At 41.9% G+C, this 25,271-nt stretch overlaps 2 protein-coding genes and 1 long non-coding RNA gene across 14 annotated transcripts in view; 1 reads left to right on the top strand and 2 right to left on the bottom strand.

The window, feature by feature from the left end:
* Window positions 1-3,855: 3,855 nt before the first annotated feature.
* On the bottom strand, window positions 3,856-12,813 carry LOC147201067 (SH3 and cysteine-rich domain-containing protein 3-like). The gene is made up of 14 exons (XM_086118069.1): window positions 12,763-12,813; window positions 12,424-12,481; window positions 12,220-12,298; window positions 9,860-10,016; window positions 9,672-9,769; window positions 8,949-9,030; window positions 8,697-8,794; window positions 8,553-8,620; window positions 6,762-6,807; window positions 6,564-6,667; window positions 6,444-6,495; window positions 5,250-5,387; window positions 4,985-5,085; window positions 3,856-4,074 (listed from the first exon to the last, which is right to left on the bottom strand). The coding sequence occupies exons 2-13, from the start codon at window positions 12,438-12,440 to the stop codon at window positions 4,987-4,989; spliced, it is 1,038 nt and encodes a 345-aa protein (XP_085974195.1). The 5' UTR covers window positions 12,441-12,481; window positions 12,763-12,813; the 3' UTR covers window positions 3,856-4,074; window positions 4,985-4,986.
* Window positions 12,814-14,563: 1,750 nt separating this feature from the next.
* The window catches only part of r3hdm2 (R3H domain containing 2), a 55,749-nt gene continuing 45,041 nt past the window's right edge, over window positions 14,564-25,271 (bottom strand). For 10 of the 12 annotated variants that reach the window (XM_086118430.1, XM_086118429.1, XM_086118427.1 and 7 more), the window contains 12 exons: window positions 24,941-25,065; window positions 24,553-24,651; window positions 22,613-22,903; window positions 21,160-21,295; window positions 20,479-20,636; window positions 20,209-20,348; window positions 19,309-19,409; window positions 18,766-18,935; window positions 18,541-18,685; window positions 17,910-18,004; window positions 17,723-17,807; window positions 14,564-16,074 (listed from right to left, as the gene is read on the bottom strand). In XM_086118430.1, coding sequence (XP_085974556.1) covers window positions 15,728-16,074; window positions 17,723-17,807; window positions 17,910-18,004; window positions 18,541-18,685; window positions 18,766-18,935; window positions 19,309-19,409; window positions 20,209-20,348; window positions 20,479-20,636; window positions 21,160-21,295; window positions 22,613-22,903; window positions 24,553-24,651; window positions 24,941-25,065 — 1,892 coding nt within the window. In that variant the 3' untranslated portion in view covers window positions 14,564-15,727. The remainder of the gene's footprint in view (window positions 16,075-17,722; window positions 17,808-17,909; window positions 18,005-18,540; window positions 18,686-18,765; window positions 18,936-19,308; window positions 19,410-20,208; window positions 20,349-20,478; window positions 20,637-21,159; window positions 21,296-22,612; window positions 22,904-24,552; window positions 24,652-24,940; window positions 25,066-25,271) is intronic. The other 2 variants (XM_086118438.1, XM_086118439.1) reach the window with 1 other exon arrangement.
* LOC147201066 (uncharacterized) lies at window positions 18,575-19,651 on the top strand. Its single transcript, XR_015101675.1, has 2 exons — window positions 18,575-18,713; window positions 18,830-19,651. It is a non-coding gene; the product is annotated as an uncharacterized LOC147201066 (long non-coding RNA).

Below are 25,271 nucleotides of genomic sequence, written 5' to 3'. Positions count from 1 at the left end.
ACCGTCAGCAAGCAGCCCTCATCTTTCATCTTCATATTCCTGGCTGGGTTCCCTCTTTCCCCACCTCCACCTCCATCTCTGTCCTCTCCTTCTGTCCTGCAGCCACATTCCCTGCGTCTCCCCCCACCCCCGCCCCCTCCTGCCGACTATCTCCCCGGGATTATCGATTTGGCGTAGCCCGTGATGGAGTCTCACTGGGCGTAATGCGGGGCCCCAAAGGTGTCTTCGGAATGGAGAGCATCATGACTTATGGACTAAGTATAGTAAGGCTTCCACAACACTTGAATCGCACACACCAACACACTCCCCAATGCAAAGCGCCCGTGTACGGAGACAAAGGATGTGCACATTGATCGTATGCAATGAATTCGCACTGCTGAAATGCCAAAATGTGAGGAGAGGAAAAACTCCAAGGTGTCATTTAGTGTCTTTTTGATTTTTTTTTTTTGGTCACATCCAGGTGTCTTTTCAACAATTGCGGTAAATGGTGGAAATATTCCAGGGTCAAACGTCCCCATTAGGCAATGTTTTAAGTCGCATTATAACATCCCTGAAACAGTGGTGACTTCAGATACGAGTGACACGCCGCAAACGTTTTTCGAGATTCAAGACATTGATTGGCCCATTTCTTGCTTTGCGATTTTTTTTTGGTTTGAGAGCGCCAACTTGTATGGGAAGCAGCAGTTAATGGAAAGTAAACAATTCTTCCAAAAAGAGGCTTCAAGTTGCTTATTACCACTCCCAGGTGAAATTCACAGTTTACATCTATGTGGCAGTCTTGTTAGGATGCTTTGTACGTGTTTGATATGAACAATAGAAAATACAATTTCCTTTAGTGATTAAAAAAATAAAAAATTATAGACGTGTTTTTTTTTAAAAACGTTTTGTGCTTTATTTACCGTATTTTCCGCATTATAAGGTGCTTCGGAGTATTAGGCGCACCTTCAATGAATGGCCTATTCAAAAATTGTTTTCATATAAAGGGCGCGCCACATTATAAGACACAGACTAGAAGCTACAATCGTGGCTGTGGTTGCATTATGCATCCACTACATGGAGCTATGCTAAAGGGAATACAAAACAATACAGCTTGATTTATATAAAGCTTTCACCACCACTGCGGCTGTAACAAAGCGCTTTACAGAACATTTAAAACACTACGTCCAAGAAATCAGAATATTGATCCATATATAAAGATTAAGAGGCGCACTGTCGGCTTTTGAGAAAATGGAATGCTTTTAGGTGCGACTTACAGTGCGGAAAATACGGTACCTGCTTGAAATAAACCAAAACAATAATACTTTATTGTAATTTTTTAAAATTCCTTCATTTCCCCTCACAATTTTTTCATGAACATGTTTGTAGTATTTATTTGGGGCTTACATTTCTCCACAAAAGAATATTCGATATGGTTTTGGATATGTGGGCTTTTTTTTCTATCTTGATCTATCTGTGCGACTCAGTACCAAATGTTGGGGACCTCAATGTTAAGTTATCTGTAATACTCATTTGGATTCCCAAGTATGCGTTTGAATTACAATTGATCCTCCCCAGCGTGCTGAAGTTATTCATGCAACGTCGCTGGCTGCCGCCACATATTATTGATGATAGTTTGCGGGGCTGACAATGGGGGCTGCGTAATTGATTAAAAGGCGTTTATTGTGATGCTGCTTCCAAAAAGAACGCATGCTTTTATCATCCATGCATTAACAAAGGCACTTTCTCCTGGAGCATGCTACCCAAAGCCCAAAAGCAAAGGGCGCTCATTGATAATGCGTGAATCCTATTCGGATTGGCCCCAGAGTCGGCCTCTGCTTCGCAAATAAATAATAGTAATGATGACGATCCCTCATCTTGTCACCAGGGCACACCCCCAAGAGGGATGTGGTGTGTGTGTGTGTGTGTGTGTGTGTGTGTGTGTGTGCGTGTGTGTGTGTGTGTGTGCGTGTTGGGTGGCTTGTATGTATGTTTGTGTGTGGGTTAATCTTGGCCTAATTGGTTCCAACCCTGCAGCGTTTTCCCGGCGTCACCTCCCTAGCGCTCAGGAGCCGCTCTGTAAACTAGTGTGTGCTTCATCCTCTATGCTTGTCTGCCTATATGTTCCCACTCCGGGGTGGACCCCGCTTCTCTCACTAAGTCAGATGGGATATACTCGAGTTCCCCACCATTCTAATGAGCACAAGCATGGTGGAAAATGAATGGATGTGCTCTGCAATTGAATGGTGACCATTCCAGGGTGGATCGCGCTTCTGTTGCCAGAAGTCAGACGGGATAGCTAGGTTCCAGAGCTCACCCACATCGCAAATGAGAAAAGTAGAAAAAAGAAAAAATGGACAGAGGAAGGATGTGCCTTGTGATTGACGGGCGAGCACATCCCGGTGGAGCCTGCTTCTTTCACCAAAAGTCAGCTGGGCTTGGCAACAGCTTGCTACGATCCAAATGACAGAAATGTATGGATAGGGTAGCGTTTCTTGGCTGTCAAAATTTGTCTTGTCTTACTGATCAGACAGGTTTTGTTGTGTAACTGTATGCTATCTTTTTTTTGGGTGGGGGGGTATCTAGACTTAACTTTAGTTTGGCTCAGATTAATTTATGTGGTTGTTGTATATTATCTTTCAGGAAGAAAAAGGCTATTTTGTTATCTCAATGTAGCGTTTCTTGCTTTAGCTTGTAGAGTTAGCTTGAAATAGCATAGTTTAACACAATTTAGGTGATCAGATCTTATACCGCTTGCTGGCACATTTTTGTCCAGTTTATTTTACAGTGTTCATAGTGATGGACAGATGTCATTTTGTCTTTTTATTTCTTTCTTTTTTGGTGGAGACTGACTGTTTCGTTTATCTTAGCTTAGCAAAGCTTGCGAGGAGTTGAGCTCATCCTATCATCTTGTATTTTAATATAACTTGTCTTCACACACACTTTATTTTTTCATCTTCGTGTAATTTAGCTTGGCTAGTTCGCATGGCTGCGTTGACCAGCTCTTACATTGTTTTGTATTGTTCCAATTTTGTCCTGTTTTCGCTTACACGGTGATCAATAGAGTGATCATTTTAGTAGCTGAGGTTTTATGTTTTTGTTTGTTGAAAAGAAATAAAAATAAGGGGGGAAAACAGCTTGGATTATTTTAGACAAAGACAGGAAGCAGTTCTGGCAATGTCTTGATAATTTGGCCAAACATTTCTCAACAACAACAAAAATCAATAAGAGTTTGTCAGGCAAAGAGAATCACTAATATAGTAATTACTTTTCATCAAACGAGGGTTTTGTAAATACTAAATGTTCAGGGTGATACTTTCTGCAAAGCGTGCGTGTAGCATGAAGCGGCAACATGTTTTTCCACTCCCGCATATTAGAGCGGTATTATTGATAATACTGTGATATTATTACCTCCACATTTGAATATATTCATCATATATGATGCATATTATGATGATTAGATCATGCAACTATAATCTCTTTGTATTTAATTAACTGAGTTGAGTAACAATGCAATAACATGATACATTTTGGTCCATGTTGATTTGGTCAAATTGCGGCGCAGGAGAGCCCTCTATTGGTCAAAAGATATAATGCATGAAAAACTTGTCAATGCGTTCTGTTTGTTGGGCTGACTATTTGCAAAAATAAAAGAAAACAATTTTGGAGATAGATTACACATGGTCATGGCAAAAAGGATCTGTTCATTTTATCCTCCCTTAGGGTCAAAGGTGAGCTGAGAAGAGCGGTACACCCTGGACAGGTCACTAGTTAATCACAGTTACAACATGCGTGGTAGTTGACCGTACTGCATCCCCCCCGCCCACCCCCCAACCATCCTATTTATTCATTTATCTATTTTTGCAACAAAAGAGAAAGCAAACTACAAGGTTGCTGAACTGAGATCGAGTGAGGGATGAACAGGTGCTGTCATGACTGGTGACTTTTTAGACATCTTGGGCATATTATTCCTGAAATGTATCTGCTTAAATATCCTGCTGTGGGGCATCGGAGGGGAGAAGCAGTTTCTTGGGGCGGAAGTGACCCGTGTCCACCTACTCGCTGCTCCCACCCTCAGATGACAATTGACAAAGACATCTGAAGATAGAGGAAGAGAAAGGAGAATCAGGACACACGATGGCAATGCAAGCAAAGAAACACGGTGCTGATGTGCAGCTGTCTGTTTTGATGGTGTCCTGGCCTGCGCGGCTTGTGGAATGCCATTCCCGTCATTCCAGATGCCTCCCGACATGGCAAACTAGCCCCTCGGTGGTACTTGATGGAAATGACGCCGCACGGAAAACAGCTACCCATCCCTTCAAAGGTCTTTAAACGCGTCATAAAAATGTGGCCACTTTGGACGGATACTTTGGAAAAAGCCCAATCAAAAATTCCTATACATTCTTAAAAATACTCTCCTTGTATGGAATTCCTTTTCACAGGTCATTTGGGTTATTTGTTGAAGAAATATGTCACCTGTGTGGAATTGAAGTAATTTTTCTCTGGACACTAAAAAAAACAAAAAACATGCATGATAGTTTCAATAAAAATTAAAAATTACTTCGGTGTGAATTTGTCTGGATGTAACCGAAAATTGACAGCCGACCAAACTTCGATGGGCTAGGCCAGCGGTCCCCAATCTTTTTTCCGCCGCGGACCGGTTCACGCAAGTCGGCGAGGAAGCGGGAGGATCAGTGGTTGGCTGATTAATAGAATGCAACAACAAACACGTACCTTTTCGAGCAGCACTAACACCATAACAATGGGAACAATGCTAATAATATCTATCAAACCATATTCAGTATATAGAAATATCACAGTCACATCCATTGGAGGCCAAACCAAAGTACATCGTTTTCATAAAACTGCTGCTATGCAAGCATCATCGTCATCAACTCTTTAAAGTGATTGAAATCAAAAGGATACTGATGTCAATGTGATATTAATGGTGGGGTGATGAGTCATTGTAACGTGCCACTACTGTACCATTTCAAAAAAACAAACAAACCTTCAGATCTCCTGCAGTAAATTGGCAGGGAAGAAGCCGAGCTTGCGTCCTGTGCTGACTTTCAGGTAACCATTCACCTCATCACCTTTCTTCACCACAATCTGCACCCACCACCCACCCGGACACACACACACACATACACACACACACACACACGACAATGAATTTAGTGCATCTCACCCAACACACACACACACACACACGACAATCTTCTTGGTCTTAGTTGTCATATTTTGTGTGTGTGTGTGTGTGTGTGTGTCTTCACCTGGTCTTTCTTCAGTGTAATCTGGCCCATCTCTCTGTTGCCAACAAAGGAACGCGTCACCTTGTACACTCGCTCTCCAGCTCGTACTCGGATGATGTAGTTCGCCGGGATGAAGCCCGTCCTCTCGCCGATCTTCCCCTGACAGGAGACACATTTTAGTATGAGGCAAACGCAAGTTGGTGATGATGATGTATCATTTTACATTATTTATCCCCTTCCAACAATTTACAACTTTGAGATTCATTGCATGTTTTTTTTTAATTTATCGGGTGATTGACAGGTTATTGGAATTTTATCCTGCCAAATACCAGAATCTGAATTGGCTTAATAAAACCCCCAAAACCATTCAGATCAGTCAGGCCCTAATTTATATGCTTTAATACACAATGGGATGCCCAGTATGGACGTGGAATTGCCCCTTTTCTCTTTTGTGTTTTGCAGATTCGGCGGTTTTGTAACGGTGTCACCCCTGTGCTACGTACTATGTGTGGCACGACGTGAAATTTGAGTTCTATCTGTGTCTCTCTGTGGTCTCCAACCATTTGCTGAACAGGCTCTTATTTTAAAGGTGTCCTTGACTCCAACCCCACCTACAGCCTCCCTATATTTGCCAAGTACTCAGCTGCTATGATGTTGTCCAATTCAACCCGGTCTACTTGCGTGACATCCATTTAATGTGAAATGCGTGTTGTATTTCGAACTAGGTCAGGCTTTCTTCCGCTAACTAAAGTTTGAGGCAAGGCTTGTATTATAAATAGCATTAAAAAAAATGTTTGGACATCTTTTTCACTACAGATACAAACATTTATGAATTCAAACAGTTACTCAGTTGTGTTTAAGAATGACTTAGATTAATGCTAACACGTAATGGGAAACGCTACAAACCGGCGAATGAATGACACATTTTAAGCCTCTGATATTTCACCACAAAGAGTACTGCAGCACATGTAGACAAACAATATAACCCTCTTTATCCTTTGTGCAAAAATAACTAATATTACGGTACATCACTGAGTCACTTACAGTAGTCATGAAACTCGTTCATTTGTGTCTGTGGGACTAAAGTACTTTACACACCAGAAGGAGTCGCAATGATTTAATCACCATCACGCACCATGTGTTAACTTCCTTACGCGTCTCAAGGCACCACTGTATGAGTAAACACCTTCTTGTTGAAAAGCAAGACGTACTCACCCGCCACCACTCCTCATTGGAATCGTCGATCACTGTGATGCGGTCGCCAGCGCTGGACAACAAACAGGATATCATTGACGACTCATTAAGAAAAGACATGAAATCTTACAGCGCGCTTACTGTACGTCCAGGTCATCTTTCTCAATAGCCTTGAAGCTGTACAGCGCCAAGTAGTAATGAGACTGACTGAACAAGCCAATCTTCCCTGGCTGAGGCTTTTTACTCTGAGTAAAACACACAAGACAAATCATATTTGCCATTTCGTCACATCCTGGATTCACTCATTAATTAGCATCATTTTAATGTTATTAATCTGACCTTGTCTTCTGCTGCAGCCTTGTCTCCTCGCTTGTCTCCCTCTGAGCTAGCTAGAAAACCCACAAAGCTTATATAATAATTACAAGCATGTGTAAAAGACAGTGAGTGACAGTATCAGATAATTTGCATTATGACGATAACTTACAACCCATACTGATAGTATCACAATATTTAACAACAGTGGTATTTTCTGGATGATTTACCAACAACATTGACAGTATATCTGTTTTTGAAAAGCATCCTAATAGTTTTTTTAACCAAAACTGATATCATTGAAATACTTTGACAACAATGCTAATATTTATACAATAATGTTTACATATTACAGATTCGCCCCATTATTGATAATATGACATAATTCTTCAAGCATCACTAATAATCTGACAATGATTGGCAAATGATAGCTCAAATTGTGTTATCTAGAGACTGTTACTACAAGCATCACAACACAAATGATACTTGTTAAGTGCTAATGATACCCATAGTATCATGATCATTTGCTCAAGTATATCCCATTACTTTGCTCGTGATGCAAACAGTATCTTCATACTTTGCCCACGATACTGATATTTTGGTACTTAAGTATGACAGCAATTTGCAAACAATACTCTAGGTATCTCAATACTTTGCCAAGGGTAGTGATACTATCACTCTATATTTGTAATACAGATATTGTAACAATAATTTGTCCATATGACCAATTGAACAATAATACTTTGCCAGAGATTCTGATTCATCCAAATACTTTGCTAACTACCCAAATAATATCTTGTTACTTTGTGAGCAATCGTGCGAGTATCACAAGACACTGTGGAAGACAAAAAATTAGCATGATACTTTTGCCAAAGACACTGACACTGTCAGGTTAATTTTAGAAATGATACTGAGTCGTTAATGTTGTAACTTTCTGCTTATCACATCAGGGGGTGCCACAGAGAGTCACTTGCATGATTCGTTTAGCATATTTTTACAATATCATATCAGTTTCAAAAAACAAACTGTGAATCAGGATACTGTATTTTCCACACTAAAAGGCACACTGGGTTATGAGGCGCACCTTCATTGAATGGCCTATTTTGTATTTTTTTTTTCATATATTGCACAAGACGCAATCTACAATGTATCCACTAGATAGAGCTACGCGAAAGGAAATGCCAACAAAACACTACACTACACCCTGATTTATATAGAGATGATCAGATGTCAGTAAAACGTATTTAATAAAGCAGGGACACAGTTCACTTCACCAACAGCAAGTTATAACATTGACTCGTTAACGTTGAACTCTCTTGCCGCTGCTTTATTTCCGTGTTCAACTGCGAAACCGATCGCCTTAAGTTTGAACTCTGCGTTGTAAGGGTGTCTCTAGCAAGGAGCCATTTTGAGATTGACATATTACCGTAATGACCATACACAAGGCACATCGGATTTTAAGGCGCACTGTGAGCTTTTAAGAAAATGGAAGGCTTTTAGGTGCGCCTTTTAGTGCGGAAAATACGGTACTTGAAACATTTTTTCATATTATTTCAATACATTGGCAACAGTGCTGATAGTATCACAATACTATTCCAAAGATGCTGCTAGTTGCACCTATATTCCAAATGATACAGAAGTTACGATAATTTGCCAATGATACCAATAGTGTTCCGATACTGCCACAATGATACTAATATCAGATTAATTAGTAAGCGATGCTCATGTTCTCAAGAAACTTTGTCAACGATACCGACAGTATCGCCATACTTGGCCAATGATACTGACTATTTAACAATTTAAACATGAATTAGTGACTCGCCTCCTTCAGCCCCATTCTCCTGCTGTTTGGGCTGGGACTCGTCGTCCTCCATCATCATCATCATCTAAAATGAATAGTACGCTATGACACGAATTACTGTAATGAATTGGATCGTTAGGACAGTGAATGTGTCAACCGACGTTCTTTTTGTCCTCTGAGCCTTTCTTGCGCTCCTTGTTGGCCATAATGACACCGATGCGCAGAGTCTCAAACACGGGGTCGGTGCGATTGGACTGCGCTGGAGACCCAAAATCACCCAACCAGCGAGAAGGAAAACAGGAATGAGGGGAATGGAAAAACATAAGCAGCAATTATACCGACAAGAAAAATAGAACGCGTGTGGCATTACTTTTGATTTTGCTTTCGGGTATCGCCGTATTAGTTGGACTCACAGAAAGGCAACAGCTGGGAGACAGTCGCATTCTGCTGGCTGGTGTACAGAGGAGAACTGTATGCTCTCCTGAAGCCTGGAGGCTGAGAGACATACGACGCAATGATGTGATGTGAAGCTTTACAAAAGATACTAACATCATCACAATACTTTTCCAACAATACTGGCAGTATACTTCAACAACTACATCGATAGCATCTCAATACTTTGGTGGTCGGAATTCGTATCAGCAGATCTCACTCATGGATAATCAGTATTAGAAACTGAAGCATAAAGTCATGATCGGAACACACCTAGTCACAAGATGTTGCATATAATACTATCACAATATATTGCCCATGGTACTGATAGCATCATTCTACTTTGCCAACAATACAGAAAGTATCATGATACCGGTATCATCACGATACAATACTGATAATATCACATGACTGTGATACTGATCGCATCATTACACCATAGCAATAATATCAGGACACTGCCAGTATTATAAAACTGCAAAGAATACTGCCAGTGTCCCTATCCACTGCCAAAGAAACAGCCATGATTGTTGTCAATGATAGCGATAGTATCCCAATACTTTGTGAAGAATACTGACAGTTACACAATTCCCTGGCAATAGCTATACTGACAGTATCATAAAACAATGACATGAGATAGAATTACTTTAAAACTAGCAGCTGGGAGACACAAATTAAAATGTATTAAAGGAAAGAAAGCTCACAATTTTGCCAAAGCACCTCTGGAACTCCACATAGGACTGGCACTGGTGGTGGATGCTGGTTTTGCAGTTCTTGCAGCGCAACGCAAACTTGTTGTTTACTGGAGACACACAAGGAAAAGGTTGAAACTAAAATGAAATAAAAGAGCATAGTAAGTCAACTATTGTGATGCATGAAGCACTGCACATACAAACGATCATGCGTGCGCACACATCGCAGAATTTGGGCTTCTTGCAGTAATGATCTTTGAACTTGTGCGGCCGATCGTTAATGGGTTTGATGGACTCCGGCGGCGGGGGCTCATCTCGTTCCTCTTCCTCCACCTCCTCGTCATAGATGAAATAGACCTGCACCACAACACTCGGCACCATGTAGTGAAATAAGACTTCTCCAAAAACAATGCCAGTTACTGTATTTAACAAAATGACTGTGATTTCCAAGGGGTCTTTCCAAGGATGATGGCAACCAAATCTTTAACCCTGTATAATAGATGAGAGAAGCTAAATTGCAAAGACTTTCTTTTTTTGTCATTTTGTGCGAGTGGAACATGGCAGTAAAATTGGCTTAAAAGTGCCCCATTAAATTCTTTGGGACAAAAAAAGGTCCCCAAATAATTTTTTTCTCAGCAACAGGACATTTGGTAGGTATAATAATCATGAGTAGACCCATTTTAAAATAAATAAATAAATAACATACTAGAACACTAATAGGAAGTCAACCATTCAAGAGGGCTCATTTTGGACATTTCCAGGGGTCCTTTAAAGCTGAAATGTTATCAAATTGTTACCAAATTTGAACCACGTATATAATACACCGATGAATGATACTTTATTGCAAGACCTTTTAATTGTTATATCTTGCAATACCGGACAAATGTGTGAAGTGATGTTGTGAAGACGTTTTGCTATTTTACTATTTTTTATGATGATGTGTCATAGCATGTTGGTGAAGTCTGGCCCGGCGGCTCCCCATGAATTTTCTAAAAAACCATCCCTAAAAGCCAGTTTGAGTGTCATTTGGCAAAACGACAATTTCTAAGCGTGTCTATCATGAGTACAACCACAAAAGTATCAAAACCACTGCCTGATAAAACAAATTTTGGTTTGAAGCCAGATAGACGACATATACGATAGACACGGGTGATGCTAGATTGCAAAGACTTTTCGTAACACATCATATTAAATACAGCCGGACAGCAAGTGTCAACTCAGTACATTCTGCTTAATGTCAAAAAATGAGTTCAAATATGAACTCCGTAGACTCGATACACCACAGGTGTGACAGTTTGAAAAGGCTTGGATCCCAAAATAGCTTTTGACTGCCAACTGGCAGAATCCCCAAATGAAATGTAACAAAGCTTGACTACGCTACTCCTAAAGATACCACTGCACTGATCACGCACGCACATTTAGGCTTCAGACATGAGCGGCTTGCAGCTCTCCATCACTGTCAGGATTAGAGGTTGTGAAGCGCTCGTCAGGCTGTGGATTAGCGCTGCAATCAGCGATGATACAGCAAACCGTTCGCACATTACGCTGCCGTCAATCGGCAACTCTATCCAGTAATCAGGGCTCCTAAAGCCGGCGGCCACAATGGCTCAGATCATTGCGAGCAGGAATTCCCTCAAGGATGACGTCCACTCTGGAAAAGTAATCCCCCAGTGAAAACAAGAGGTGACGTCTCTCCGCAATGTTCAAAAGTATAGGGGCGGTCATATGTTGACAATCTCTTCATGTCACGACACGGTAGCACAATTTCTACTCTGCAGTGTGTGCTCTGACAATAACGAGGCAGTACATAACAAAAGGCCCCAAAATGCACCCCACAAACTCCTTACTACTGTACTTTTATATACAGTAATAATATATTTCGATAGAATGTAAATAATTAAATGGTTTGTGCATCCTGATTTCATGTTTTAAATCATTGTTGTTCCTTGTGTGTGTGTGTGTGTCTTGGCCACCAGAGGGCAGTATAATATTGTACATACAAACTCCAATTAAATAGGATGATGAAACAGAAGATCACAACTATACGACAGGATGAGTCGTTCTTCGCAGAGGATAAATAACATGCTTCTGAGTATTGTATGCTCTCTTTGCATGTATTGCTAACGTTTGTGTTCAAGTACATACATTATTTAAATGTTTATAAATGCCACAATATCAATGCAAGTTTCATTAACTCATTCAGTACCAGCCAATTCTGGACCATGTCTGAAAAGACGTTTAAAAACGTCTTTGGTAGTGAATGAGTTAATCAGTCAACGGCATTTCACATTATGCATTAAGCTAGCAGACATATTGTTTCCAAAATGCATTTGTACAAATTAACACTTCGCACATCCTGCAGCTGAAGAAATAAAGTCAAAAGGCATTTATTTGGTGGTCGCAGGTCACCATGGCAAGAACAAAGATGCTGATCAATGTACCTTGTGAACACTTTACCTTAAGGTCAAAATATTATTTATTACCGCTTCGATCCAAACAGCCAAGGCATACTTAACTTGGGACAGAATCTGAATAAATAACGCATGTAAAAACAACTTACCCTGTTATCTTTTTCTTTCATGACATTATCTGGCAGAGGGGGGTTATCATGAATATCCACAGAGTCCTTGTCATCCAATCTGTCATCATCAAGTAGCAAAACATCACACCAAGTGGCAAAATGAACGAACCAAACAACAACAACAACAAAAACACTGAACACTCAAAGATTTCATAAAAAAAATAAAAAAAACAGGGTACTCACGAATCATAGTTGGCCATGGTACATAGCTAGGGTTCTGGGTGCAAGACGTATCAAGAAGCTAAGGTTTAGAGTCACAGAAGGCAGGGTTGTAAAGGTATCAGTAGGGTTTTTAGGTATCAGATGTACCAGAAGCTAAGTTTTGATGGTCTCAGCAGAGTCAGACCACACACAAAATGTGTCAATTCAAGCAAACAGGAAGAAAGAAATGTGTGACAATGAAGAACATCAAAAAATAACAAAAAAAGAACATGCGGCCATACAACACCGCAAAGATCTAAATACTGTGACCAAAAAAAGTTACCAATGAGCGACACGCACAATGTAGTTGATCAAACTGACCATAAATGTCGAACTCCACTTCTCCTCACAATTCCTTCTGGCTGATGTTCCAAATGAGGCTCCAACAGGTGGGAAGTTCAGAAGAGAAATGCCTGTCCAGCCCTTCCCAGCCTGGCTCGCCATGCAACAGCATGCGTGACAGTTTGGGACAGCTGGGGCACTTGAAAAGCTTTGAAAGGCTCTCCCAGCTGAATGGGAAAGAATTGCACGGCTCCCCCAAGTGCGCCCGACCCCAATATAACCACTCATTTAAGAAGATGAGCACAGATATCCCCAAGACATTGCATAAAAGAAAAATGCATTCTCAAACTCAATTTCTGCATTAATGGCATTGACAATTTATTTGAAGTATTCGTTTTAAATCCCTTATTCATAATCCCTCAAGGTGGAATTCAAGGAATGGGATGGAAGAATATATAAATTAGACAGCTTCTGTGTGTAAGGTATGATTTTAGCACCTTGTTATCTTGTTGACTTAGTGGTCCCTCGTGTTCCGTCCCGAACCTGATGCTCACAATATACTAGTCCTTTGGCGATTCTGAAAGCGTAAAAGTTAGCACATTCTAGAGCAGTGGTTCTTAACCTCAATAGAGGTACCGAACCCATCCAGTTCATTTGCACATTCACCGAAGCCTTATTTAGTGAAAAATAAAAATGTGATTTTTTTTTTACAAAGACATCAAAAAATGCATTTATTAAAAACAGAAAAAAACATAAATTCAAATTCAAGACATACGTTTTTTTAATTGTACAGTATATGTAGAGGCTCTGTCGAACCCCTGCGACCCATTCACCGAATCCCAAAGGTTCGATCGAACCCAGGTTAAGAACCACTGTTCGAGACCATTCTCTGTAATGGTTAGAGCAGTGGTTCTTAACCTTAACCCAAGCGGTTCATATGATAAATGTTAACCAGTTGCCATCTATTGCGGCCTGGTCATCCATCTGTGATCCCTATTCAAGGTTTCTTTAATACGCCCGCCCCGTGCGCCCCACCCCTATTAACATGACCCTATTGAGGTCACACGCTATCAAAAACTGATGGATGTGCCCTATTTGTAACTGGTGACCAGTGAGGGCCTAGCTTTTCTCAACTAATGGAAGCTGCGACGGGGTCCAGTGCACTATTAAGGACAGGCCGGATCTTAACTAGGGCTTGGAAAAAAAAAGTTGACCAAGTCGAGTAAACCAAATAAATAAATATAAATGGTTGACATAAACTATTTTGCCCCAAAGCATTGCCTGCACCATCCAGATAATTCCTAGACACACAAATCCATTGTACTCAAATTACTCACGATCTTTTCACAGTCTATGGCGCCCTCTCTTGGTCTCATCGGGTGTTTGGAGACCAAATGCCCTTCCTGATGCATCCCAATCATTTTCATCTGTATTTGGTACCGGGTATTGGAATTAGGGCCGAGCATACCCCATTACAATTGTAGCATTCATGACTGGGATTTAAACTCTGGTCCCCTTTGCCAAAGGCAGCCATCCACTGCCTTGTTCAGCTGCTAGGTAACATGTTTTTCAATTTACTAATCCACTAGTTAGACCGTAGTTGGAAAGTACTGAATGGTGTTTGTAGACTAGATATCACGCAAAGATGTGGGACAATTGGAAGTGAATATTAATTACTTGATTATTCAAGGGAAGAGTCGGTAAAACAACATTAAAAAATGTTTGCACGTTCCACCATGGTCTCACCAGGGGACAAGAAATAGCAAGAAAAAGGGCCACAACCAAGTAACCCGACCGCTGAATGTGTAGGCACTTAAAAGCAAAAAAAGCACATCAAGCAATTATTTTTCATTTTTCACCTTTTATATTTTTAAAAACAAACAAAAAGTAACAGATTAAATAAAATTTACAGTAGACATATGCAAACATTGTGCACTTCAACTACATTTTCTGATACTTTCTGCACAGCTGTCAACAAAAAACGCAAACACATTGTGGTCGGGGGGTAGTTGGGTGTTGTGGGAGAGGACAGTAAAGAGGGGGCTATGTGGGCAACTGGAGCAGGGGATGAAAAGGGAAGGAAGGAGGAAAGGGAGGGGGGAAAAAAAGGCAAAAAACTTTTTTCACTTGGGGAGGAAGAAAAAAAAATCACTGAATATATAGATTTCTTTATTCCTTACATCACTTATATAAATATATTGAACCCTCTCCCTCCCCCGAAAAGAAGAGCGCAATACAGAACCCCACAACAGCAGTAAGGCAAACAGAAAGCGAGAGGAGAGCGAGAGACAGAAATGGAGAAAGAGAGACAAAGAGGGGGGGAGAGAGAGAGAGGGAAAAGAGAGAGAGAGAGAGAGAGAGAGAGAGGGAAGAGAGAGAGAGAGAGAGAGAGAGAGAGAGAGAGAGAGCAGCATGAGACATGGCGAGATTGGAGAGAGCGAGAGAATGTAAATCGAAGAGGTGGCGAGCAGCATGAGACATGGCGAGATTGACTTGACTTGAGAGAGTGAAAGAATGTGTAAATCGAAGAGGTGGCAGGAGATGATTGGTGACGGAAAAAGCGCTGGAAGGAGAAAGGACGCAAAGAAAGCGGAGGACAAAGAGGTTTGACTGAGGTCGACTGTCCAGTGTGTTTTCCTTTGTGTGCTACGTGACCCTGTGGTGAATGTGGATGCGTGTGTGTGATTTCTGTAATGTGTGTGAGATCGCATTTCCGTATGATGGCAGCACAAATCTCAAGGGTGAAACGCACGCTTGCGTGTCCCGTGTGCTCTTCCATTACTTAAATACAAAAAACGAGGAATAAAAAACGACGACTAAATTATAGTTGAAAGCAAACACCGACCACCTCAAGATTCACACCTTCCCTTTTTGTACATTTGACACATTTGTTTCTTTTTTCCTTTGTTTTAATTATACACCAAGAGCAGCCCCCCCCCCTCGCCCGCGACCCACCTCAGTCCTCCGTCCTTTTCCCGCTGAGAGTCCGCACGTTGTCTTCCTCTCACTGAGAGCTGGCTCTCTCCAACACGCGCAGGTCATAGTTCTTTTTGGCGGCCCTCAGTTTGAAGAGACCGGCTGCGCTGTTGTTCAGTTTGAAGGAAGCACTCTGGGCGGCCATGGTGTTGGGGAACACAGCCACCACCGTATACAGGTGGGCCGGGTCGCCGCCGCCGCAGCTGCCTGCCAAGCCCGCAGCCCCAGTGGGTCCGCAGCTTCCCCGGCCTCCCTGAGGCTCCTTCAGCCACTGGATCTTGGCGCCACACAGCGACAGCTGGTTGAAGAGTTTTTCTGCGTCTGGACGCGAAATCCCTTCGGGCAGGTCCGTTACTTCCAGCACGCGACTCACCACTGAAACACAAGCAGATGGATGAAGGTTCAAGAGACAAGTATACTCCCTCAAATCACTAAGGATCAGGACTCGTCTGTATTGGAGGGGGAAAAAACTCCCAATTTGAGCTCCTAAACTCGGGAAAGAGGTATAGGACTCTTCTCTGCAAATTAAAGCAGTATAAAAACTCATTCATACCACAGGCTATCATTTTAATCAATAAACAATTAGAGGGAGGCAGACAGACAAGCGGAAGGACATGAGTGTGGTGGTGGTGGTGGTGGTGGGGTTGAGGGGGTGCATAGAACTGTAATGTAGTGTCCAATGTGTGTAGTGTTTACTGTCGTGTCTTGTAAGTAATTGTCCTAATTATGTTGTGTGTGTATGTGCAGGTTTTTTGATCAACGTATGTAGCAGCACAGAGGGACTGTCCTCTGAGACAAGTTTCTCCTATGGGAGACCTAATAAAAAGTCAAATCAAAAATGTGTTCCCTGGGCTGCTCCAATGGAGGAACTAAATCTTGTCCGCTGATTCTCTTCAACGAGGATTTCATCACTTCCTCCTACTTTGCAGACAATTAATGAAACAATAAAGTTGTATTCAATTCAAAAAAACTTTCATTTTGGGCCGTTTTAGAGATAGTATTAAAACTCAATCATGTAAAATTGCACATCGTGAAAGCAATTTTGATGATAATATTGAAAATAATATGTGTTGCCCACAATTTTGCTTTCTCAACTGATAATCAGGCTGAATTTAAGAAAGCAAAGTCAGTGCAGATCTGATTTTAGGTGGTTCTTAAAGATTACCCTGAGCCATTACCCTGCTGTGTGAGGTAAATTAAGGGTCGTTTTTCTTTCCAGATCATGTTGGGCAGACATTAAAGGGAGGAGTTTGGGTCTGTGGGATCTAACGTTTAGGTAATGGAAGCCTCTTTGTTCACTGGCAAAATGGAAGGCTACTGAAGCAGAATGAACACAAAGTTCCAAAAAGTTGAGCTGAATTTGGGCACTTTCCCCTTTACACTCAAAGTCGGTATTAGCTCCGTTATTTTCACTTAAGATTATCCTGAGCAATTATCCTATCCTGTTGTGGGGTGTGTTAACTGATATTGTCCCCCTTGATCTGCTTGAGAAAACAGTCGTAGACAAGAATTTGTGTGTGTGTGTGCGTGCGTGGATGTGTGTGTAGGTAGGTATGGTACCTGCAATAGGGGAAAATCCACATGAGAAAGATCATAATTGTTTTTGTGTACGTTGCCATTGCACATACTTGAATCACATTTAAACTTATCTAAACACTAAAATGTATGAAAACAACCGAGGAGAGGATCTTCATTTTGTCAGGTCACAGCCTTGGCTGAAAGAAAAAGTGCTTTAAACAAAACAAACCGTTTTGCATATAGCAGTGAGGGCACTACTACAGAAGGTGATGTAACGTTTGTGTACATGCCTTTAAGAGGCGGGGCCTGGTGGGGTGGCGTACAAAGTTGCCGAATTGACATGTTGAGTGTCTGGTTGTGAGTAAAAAATATCTGATGTTGGTATTAAATAGAATTAAGCACCTGGACCTGCAGTGTAAATTCAGCCAAAAGGAATATGAATCATTCTGCAGCCTTATGATGAAAAATGATTTTGCCACATCAAATATGTGACATTCAAACTCACCAACATCAGTGGTGCCAAGATCAGTGGATGCCGATTTGAGCGTTTGCTTCTTCCCTCGTGCACCGTGTTTCATGACACCTTGGCCCTGCACAAGACAGAGAATGGATTGCGGGACTACAGTTGGGACACTAAATGGGGGCAAACATAACATGGGGAATTGAAATGTCCCACGTAAGAAAGGCCTGACCTGATGGGAGTTGAATGACGACTGGCCATGCATGAGCTGAGGCGGGCACAGGCTGTACTGGAGGGGCTGTCCCAATAGAGAGTAGCGGCCGTCACCTGAACACAAGTTGAAAGTTCAAAACAACAGTAAAAGTTGTTTTGTGACTTTAGAATATACCTGTATAGTACCTGTATATTAATTCTCACTTTGAGTTACAGTCAGAGATAAAATGTTGATTATTATGGCGGAATATTAAAATGATTGCAGAGCCAATCCAACAAAGTAAGGCTATGTATGTGTAAACATAGGTCAAAGTGCAAATGAGGCAACCCGTGTGCTGCGAACAGTATGTTTGAAGTGGCACAGTGCCAATCATGTGACCCAAAGAGGTGACATGACAGACAAATGGCTTTGTCATCACTTTGAAGCGATTAGGGGTAAGGGGAAATAGGTGAAAGGTATCACAAGCATGTATAGTTAGAATGTTGATTTTATGTTGGCAACTTTAATAGGAAGGGCCAACGGTCGGTTGCAAATTACTTAAATAGGACGTTTGGGTCTGCACAAACTAGGAAACCTAGAATTTTTTGCACACAAATAGCGTGGTCTCTGAAGGGCCCGCAAAGTGTGAAATTCTACAATTCTTGTTCACCTGGAGCAGTCCCTCCTGGCCGTGGAAACTGGGGAATGAGGGGTAATGGTCCCAGGCCCGGACAGACACTGCTGACGCTGCCAGAGGGAGACGGGGCTGGAGACTGAGTCGGAGAGGCCAGCGGACTCGTCAGCTGGGTGCTGGCCTGCACACAAAGAGGAGAACATATAAAGGTGAGAATGACCGCTTGATAGAGCTTCACTTGACTTGTCGAAGCATGTGCACCTGTGGAGTGTTGTCGGCTTTGTAGAGCTCTCCCGGCTTGCTGGGTCTTTGCTCTATGCTGTAGTACTTGCACGGGTTCCACTGGACCAGTGGAGGATTCTGGGAAGGCTGGGGACCATTCGGGACGCTGAGCTGCATCACCATGACTCCGGGACCAGGAGGCGGGACTCCTGATGAGACAGACAAATGATTAAAGTTGTAATTATATTATACAGTATATGACATTCATCTGATGCGTTAAGGCACAACAAAGCATGAACAAGGATGCATTGATGGGTGACTGATTTTATTCCACATTCATTCACAGCCAAATGAGTGCATATGGCATTGGTGTTTATCAGGTTTTCTAAAAAGTCTTTAAATATCTAGTGGCTAACAATCTTTTTGTCCTTGTCTGAACTTTCCCCAGGTAAACTTTCACTTAGGTTTTATATAACCTCTGACAACACACGCAATGATGGCTAAATAAGATGGCAACATTGTTCAAGACAAAGTGATTGTGTCCACACCCCCCTTTTCATTTAACAAAATAGGCATTCTCACCTGAATATTGCTGCTGTAATTGTTGTGGGTTGCAGGGAGATGGCGATGGTGTGATTTGATACTGTTCAGAGCTTGGGGCCTGCAGGTAGCCGACTGATGGACTGCGCAAAAAAGGAACAAAGACATTGTGAAAACTCTTTTATACAGGCACAATGTAAAACATCAAGGAATTTCATCCAGGTGTTTGAAATGATGGTGATATTTACAATAACATCAAATGGCCAACTGCTTTGGAGCCTCTAAAAATGGCAGCAGAAAATGGTTTTAGTTCCTCAATGATGAATCAAGTCATCAATTAAATGTAAAAATCGACAAACCAATCGTTTGATTGTTTTAATTCAAATCCATTGTGAATAGGAGGCAAAAAAAAGTAAAGAAAAAAAATCTAACTTGTTCGTGTACTGTAGGGATGCCCCGATCACACTGTTTTGGCACCCGAGTGTGAGTCTTTAGTTTTAAGAATCTGCTGATGTGGCATCTTACTCAATACATTTAAAAATAAATAAATCAATATGTGCACATCTGAAATTAACATCCAAATGTATAGATGGACATGGATATATGGAACATAAATGTGTGTGTTACCCTGAGTGTTTTCACATAATTTGTGTCGCCGTTGCTCTAATGTACTCCCGCTGGAGTAGGGAATAAAACCACTGTGAACACGCAGACGTGCATCAGTGCGTACATGTGTATGGCTGAATTGCCACTCTGACCGCTACGTTCCTAAAATAAATGAAACGTAACATTGTGTGGTATGAAATTAAACTATCACTGCTCTATTTGACAAGCTGTAATTTTTTTGGAATGGTGAAATTCACTTTTTTCTCAGCAGGGGGCAATGTCCGCAACGCTACAATATGCTCTGGCCAACAGAAGTCCACAGAAGTGAATTCGTACCTTGTGCTGTTCTGCTGTGTGGGTGTGATAACACTGTAGAAAACGGGCACGGGGCCTTGGACCGACTGGCTGACCGGCACCATCACTTGCTGCTGGTACTGCTGCTGCACCACCTGCTGATTCTCGTTACCCACTGGCACCTGCACAAGACGGGCGTATCAACAAAAGCAAGCCTTTGTGGATTTGTTTCTGCTGCTGCTTGTTTTAGCGGACAACACATATTTGAAGGCATTTCATATCGCAGCAGTTTTTCATTGTCATCAAAAGTACCTGATAGGATGGCATCTGCGGATACTGCACCATGATACTTTGCATTTGTCCTCCAATGCCAGCTCTCTGTGAGTTGAGCAAAGCAGGGTTTTGCTGCTGCTGCACCCCCATCATGCCCTGGTAACTGGGCTGCTGGCTGGGCATTATGGTCTGAAGACCTGGTAACAGAAAACAAGAATTTCAGGGTGGGGGGGGTCAATTCCATCTGGTTTTGGGCAGGAAATTCATGATTCTGAGAGAAGGTAGTCACGTTTGTGGTGTACCACACAATATAAGAAAGGAGTAAACACAGACTTGCTCTTCTAAATTATAAAAAATAAATAAAAAATAAAAATAATATATGACCCCAAATTACATTTATTTCAAGAATCAACATCTTAAACAAGGTTGAATGGAAGCCTATAAGCATAGTGCCCCATTTTCCTCTCACCCAAATATCAAATAAGACATTGACCAGGGATCAAGGTCACACTGACCGAGATGCACGTCTATCTGGCAGATTTAAAAAAAAAAAAAATCCAGTGTGTTTGTCAATATTTTCCATCCAACACATAAGCAACCTCTGCAAAACAGAAATGAAAACAACTAGGGAGAGGATAGGATTGATTAAGGGCACAGGTTATCCCAGTAGTATATAAAAAATATTTTTCAGCAGATGGAGTATTGAACAAATGGACAGACCTGACTGTTGTGCGGGCTGAGTCATGGGCTGCGTGCGTTGAGCAGTGTAAGACACCTGGTGGGATATGGGCTGAGCCACACGGTACTGCTGGCCTGAACTGGGATACTGACCAGGGGGATAGTATGAAACTTGAATCTGAAGACAAAAACACAAAATTAAACACGGGCACGACGCAGTCTGACATGCAAAGGGGACCTTCTTAAAGAGAAGAGGCTACCATTGGTACGCATTGCATTTTATCTTCCTCGTTCAGTACGAAACTGATCCCAAACTTTGGACATTCGCTGTCTATTATTGACTCTTTCCGCCTGGCTCAACTTATTTCGACATGGAGTGGTGCTTGCGATTGCAGTAACAGTCAGTGTGGAAAAATGATTGCTACGAGCCTTTGAGAGATTTTGCATTGACCTTCTTTTGTAATTTCATTATTTGATTAATCATCACGGCCCCAAACCACACTTCATATTTTTAAGAAACACTTCTAGAGTAGACCATAATCAAATGGGGGGGGGAGAACATGATGCTCATAACCTGTATAACGGGTATGTCATACGAGAGGAGCCCTTGTACAGACGAGCATTAAGGGGAGAATGTTCATCCACTTTTAAAAGCCTCTTCGAACAGACTGTGGTCAAAGCGCCACTGGATAGGCGCGTCACCAAGGCCAAACTTAAAACTGCTTCCCCTTTATCAGTCTGTTGAGTGTGGAAATAGAACATAGTCAAATGAAACTTTCCAGGAGAAAAATCAATAGGACTTGAACCACTTGTGTCTTATACAACGAGGCTAAAAGTGGCATATACTATTTCCAAATGAGACATCCAGCAGGAAGGCAGAGGGGAAAGCAAATGTGAAAGAGGATCGATCTGTTCTTCCTGCACGAAAACATGCTGCATTTTCTGAGGGTGCACCTGCCAATATCTCCACTCCTGTTACACTGGGGACCACCCACAAGTTGAACAACACAGGGCAGCACTCTGTCAGTAAGAAGGGAAACTGCCGTGCCTGCGAGCGCATGCAGTTGTACTGTAAAAAGCTTTTGGAATATACAGATGTTGCATCGCTTTACACCTGGACACAGCACTATTAGCAAAGCCTCATCATTGCGTGAGCGCAGCTATGAAGACTCAATTAAAAAAGCCTACCGTTCTACCAATGCTTTTATCGAACACTTCCCATTACACCCGCCGTTGCGCATTTAAAAGCCAGTTTAGAGAGTGTGCCTCAGATTGAGCGCAATTACAATTTTATGGATTAGATGTGCTGCGAATGTTGCCATTCCGATCCTTGTCAGAGAACAAAGTTGGGCAAAATGTGATGAAATGCCAAACAGATGGAGATGTTCAATCAAAGTTCAAAGAAGGTATAAAGATATTTCACCTGTGAAGATCATCGTGCATTTTAGGTTGATCCTGAATTGAATTTATGTTCTATCTATGGTCAGTGACTTACTTGCTGGGGAGGAGGCGGCTGCATGTAGCCTTGCGGGGGCGGCGCCTGCATGACAGGCTGAGACGGAGGAGGGGGTGGCGGCGGAGGGTGGGGGTGTCCTGTGGCAGGCTGGTAGCCCGACGGAGGAGGCATGGGCTGGCCGGTGGTCGCCATGATGTAGCTGGTCTGAGGAGGGGGGTGCTGAGAGAGGACAGTTGGAGGAGCCTGGTACAAGGGGGGAGCCTCAGGGTTCTCGCTGGAGCCCTGGCGGCTCAGCGTAATTTGGCTGAACTGGGGCGCCAGTTCTTCTCCCTTGAGGGGGAAAAAAAACAAAACAAGATTAAATCATGTAAAATTTCTTGTCATAAAATACTTCTATGTACTGTTCTGTTTATTTATTTCAAAAATTGAATGGGAGGGAGAAATCAATCATGAGAGTTGGTCTCTTAAATACAAGTACAAATTTATCGATTACCATACAAACCCAAATAAATGTGAAAAATCAATGAACAGATACAATGATTTGCAAATCATGTTTAACCTATATTTAATTGACTACACTACAAAGACAAGGCATCTAATGCTCAAACTGATAAACTTTGTTATTAGAATTTTATGGCTGCAAAAAAAAGCTGTTGCCCCCGCGACCCGGCCCCGGATAAGCGGTAGAAGATGGATGGATGGATGGATGGCTGCAATACGTACCAACAAAGCTGGGACAGGCGACAAAAAAAGAGAACGTTGAGGTATGCCCATCAAACAACTGTTTGGAACATACCACGGGTGAACAGGCCAACTGGGAACAGGTGGGTGCCATGATTGGGTATAAAAGGAGCTTCCCTGAAGTGTTCAGTCATTCACTAGCCAAGATCGGGCGAGGTTCACCTCTTTGTGAATAACCGTGTGACAAAATAGCCCAACCGTTTCAGATCAATGTTCCTCAAAGTACAGTAGCAAGGAATTTTGAGATTTCATCATCTAATGTCGATAATAGCATCAAAAGATTCAGAGAATCTGGAGAAATCACTGCAAAGCCAAAAACCAACATTAAAAGCTTGTCGCCTTTGATCCCTCAGGCAGCACTTCATCAAAAAACGACAATGTGTCAAGGATATCACTGCATGGGCTCAAGAACACTTCAGAAAACCAATGGCAGTAAATACAGTTTGGCGCCCCATCCGTAAGTGCAACATAAAACTCTACTATGCAAAGCAAAATCCCTTCATCAATAACACTCTGAAACACCGCCACGTTCATCTTAGATGGACAGATGCACAGTGGAAAAGTGTTCTCTGGTCTGACGAGTCCACATTTCAAATTGTTTTTCGAAACCGTGTCCTCCAGGCCAAAGAGGAAAAGAACCATCCTAACTTACACATCTGTGAAGGCACCATTAATGCTGAAAGGTACATACATGGTGCCATCTATGCTGTCTTTTTCATGGACACCTCTGCCTAATTCAGCAAGACCCTGCAAAACCCCATTCTACATGTTACACCGGCGTGGCTTTGTAATAAAAGAGTGTGGGTACGAGACTAAACCACCTGCAGCCCAGACCTGTTAAAATTCTAAATTAATGATCATTTGCTAAAAACAATAAAGTCTGTTTGAACATGAAATATCTTGTCTTTGTCGTGTTTTCAATAAAATAGGTTGAACATGACTTGCAAATCATTGTATTCTGTTTTCATTTAGGTTTAACTCAACTTTATTGGAATTGGGTTTGTAAAATAGAAACATTTTCTATCAATATCAATTATTTTGTCACCACACATTGTTATTTGGTGAATGGAATATTGTAATGTTTTAATGGTTTCGTAAAGCAAAGGTGATTAAGGTTAATACTAACATTATTTCAATGAGGGCATGAGTGTGTAGATGAATATGGCATTGATTAACTGTTGTCTGAACAAGTCAGGCAAACAAACAAAAAGTAATGACGCCACAAATTGGGCAAGTACCATTGTGTACTGCTGGGGAGGAGAAACTGGCAGGAGAACCTGGGGGCAGGAGGGGCTGGAGTAAGAGACAGCCTGAGAAGGCTGCAAAGATGCTACGGGCTACATACATGCACAAGCACACGCGCACACACCACCACCAGAAGGAGAGAGGAAAAGAATAGGCACAGCAAGAAGAAAGGGGTCAGAAGCATACAAAAGGCAGAAAGAAATAAAGATACGTGGAGACATTGGATACGTGGGTCAGATCATTGGAGAAAAGCAGTTAATAAGCTGTATTTTTATGGGAAAACAACTGTGAAAATCTTCAAAACTTTTTTTACACTACAAATGAACAGGAATTGAAAGCAGAAATTGTGTGAAATGCAAAATACACTTGCTTGTCTCTCACCTGAGCAATGATGTGGTTGCCCATTGGGTGTTGCGGCGGGGTCGGCAGCAGGGCAGTCTGTGGCAGGGCCTGGGGCTGTGGCTGCTGAGTTGGGCAAGGCAGCAGGCTGCGGCTGGACTGGGAGGCTACAGGTGGGAGACACACATTAGGACCAACTCGAGGCACGCCTTGTGATGCAAAAAAGTACATCAAACACAATTGCACATATACAAATAAAACACACTCTCTCTCTCTCTCTCTATATATATATATATAGACATAGATATAGACAGACATAGATATAGACAGACAGATATAGACATAGACACATAGACATAGACAGATATAGACA

The sequence above is a fragment of the Hippocampus guttulatus genome, chromosome 8 (assembly GCF_054856545.1).
Source record: "Hippocampus guttulatus isolate MCC_2025c chromosome 8, RoL_Hgut_1.0, whole genome shotgun sequence".
NCBI classification, from domain to species: Eukaryota; Metazoa; Chordata; class Actinopteri; order Syngnathiformes; family Syngnathidae; genus Hippocampus; species Hippocampus guttulatus.
The sequence above is the reverse complement of the archived record's forward strand: the minus strand, read 5'-3'. Positions and strand labels throughout refer to the sequence as shown.

Bases quoted from the DNA above. Each gene is read 5' to 3' on its own strand.
- LOC147201067 (XM_086118069.1), bottom strand. The intron at 8,795-8,948 runs GTGAGTCCAACT...TTGGGTCTCCAG, and splicing joins CTCCCAGCTGTTGCCTTTCT to CGCAGTCCAATCGCACCGAC. The intron at 6,496-6,563 runs GTAAGCGCGCTG...TTTGTTGTCCAG, and splicing joins AAAGATGACCTGGACGTACA to CGCTGGCGACCGCATCACAG.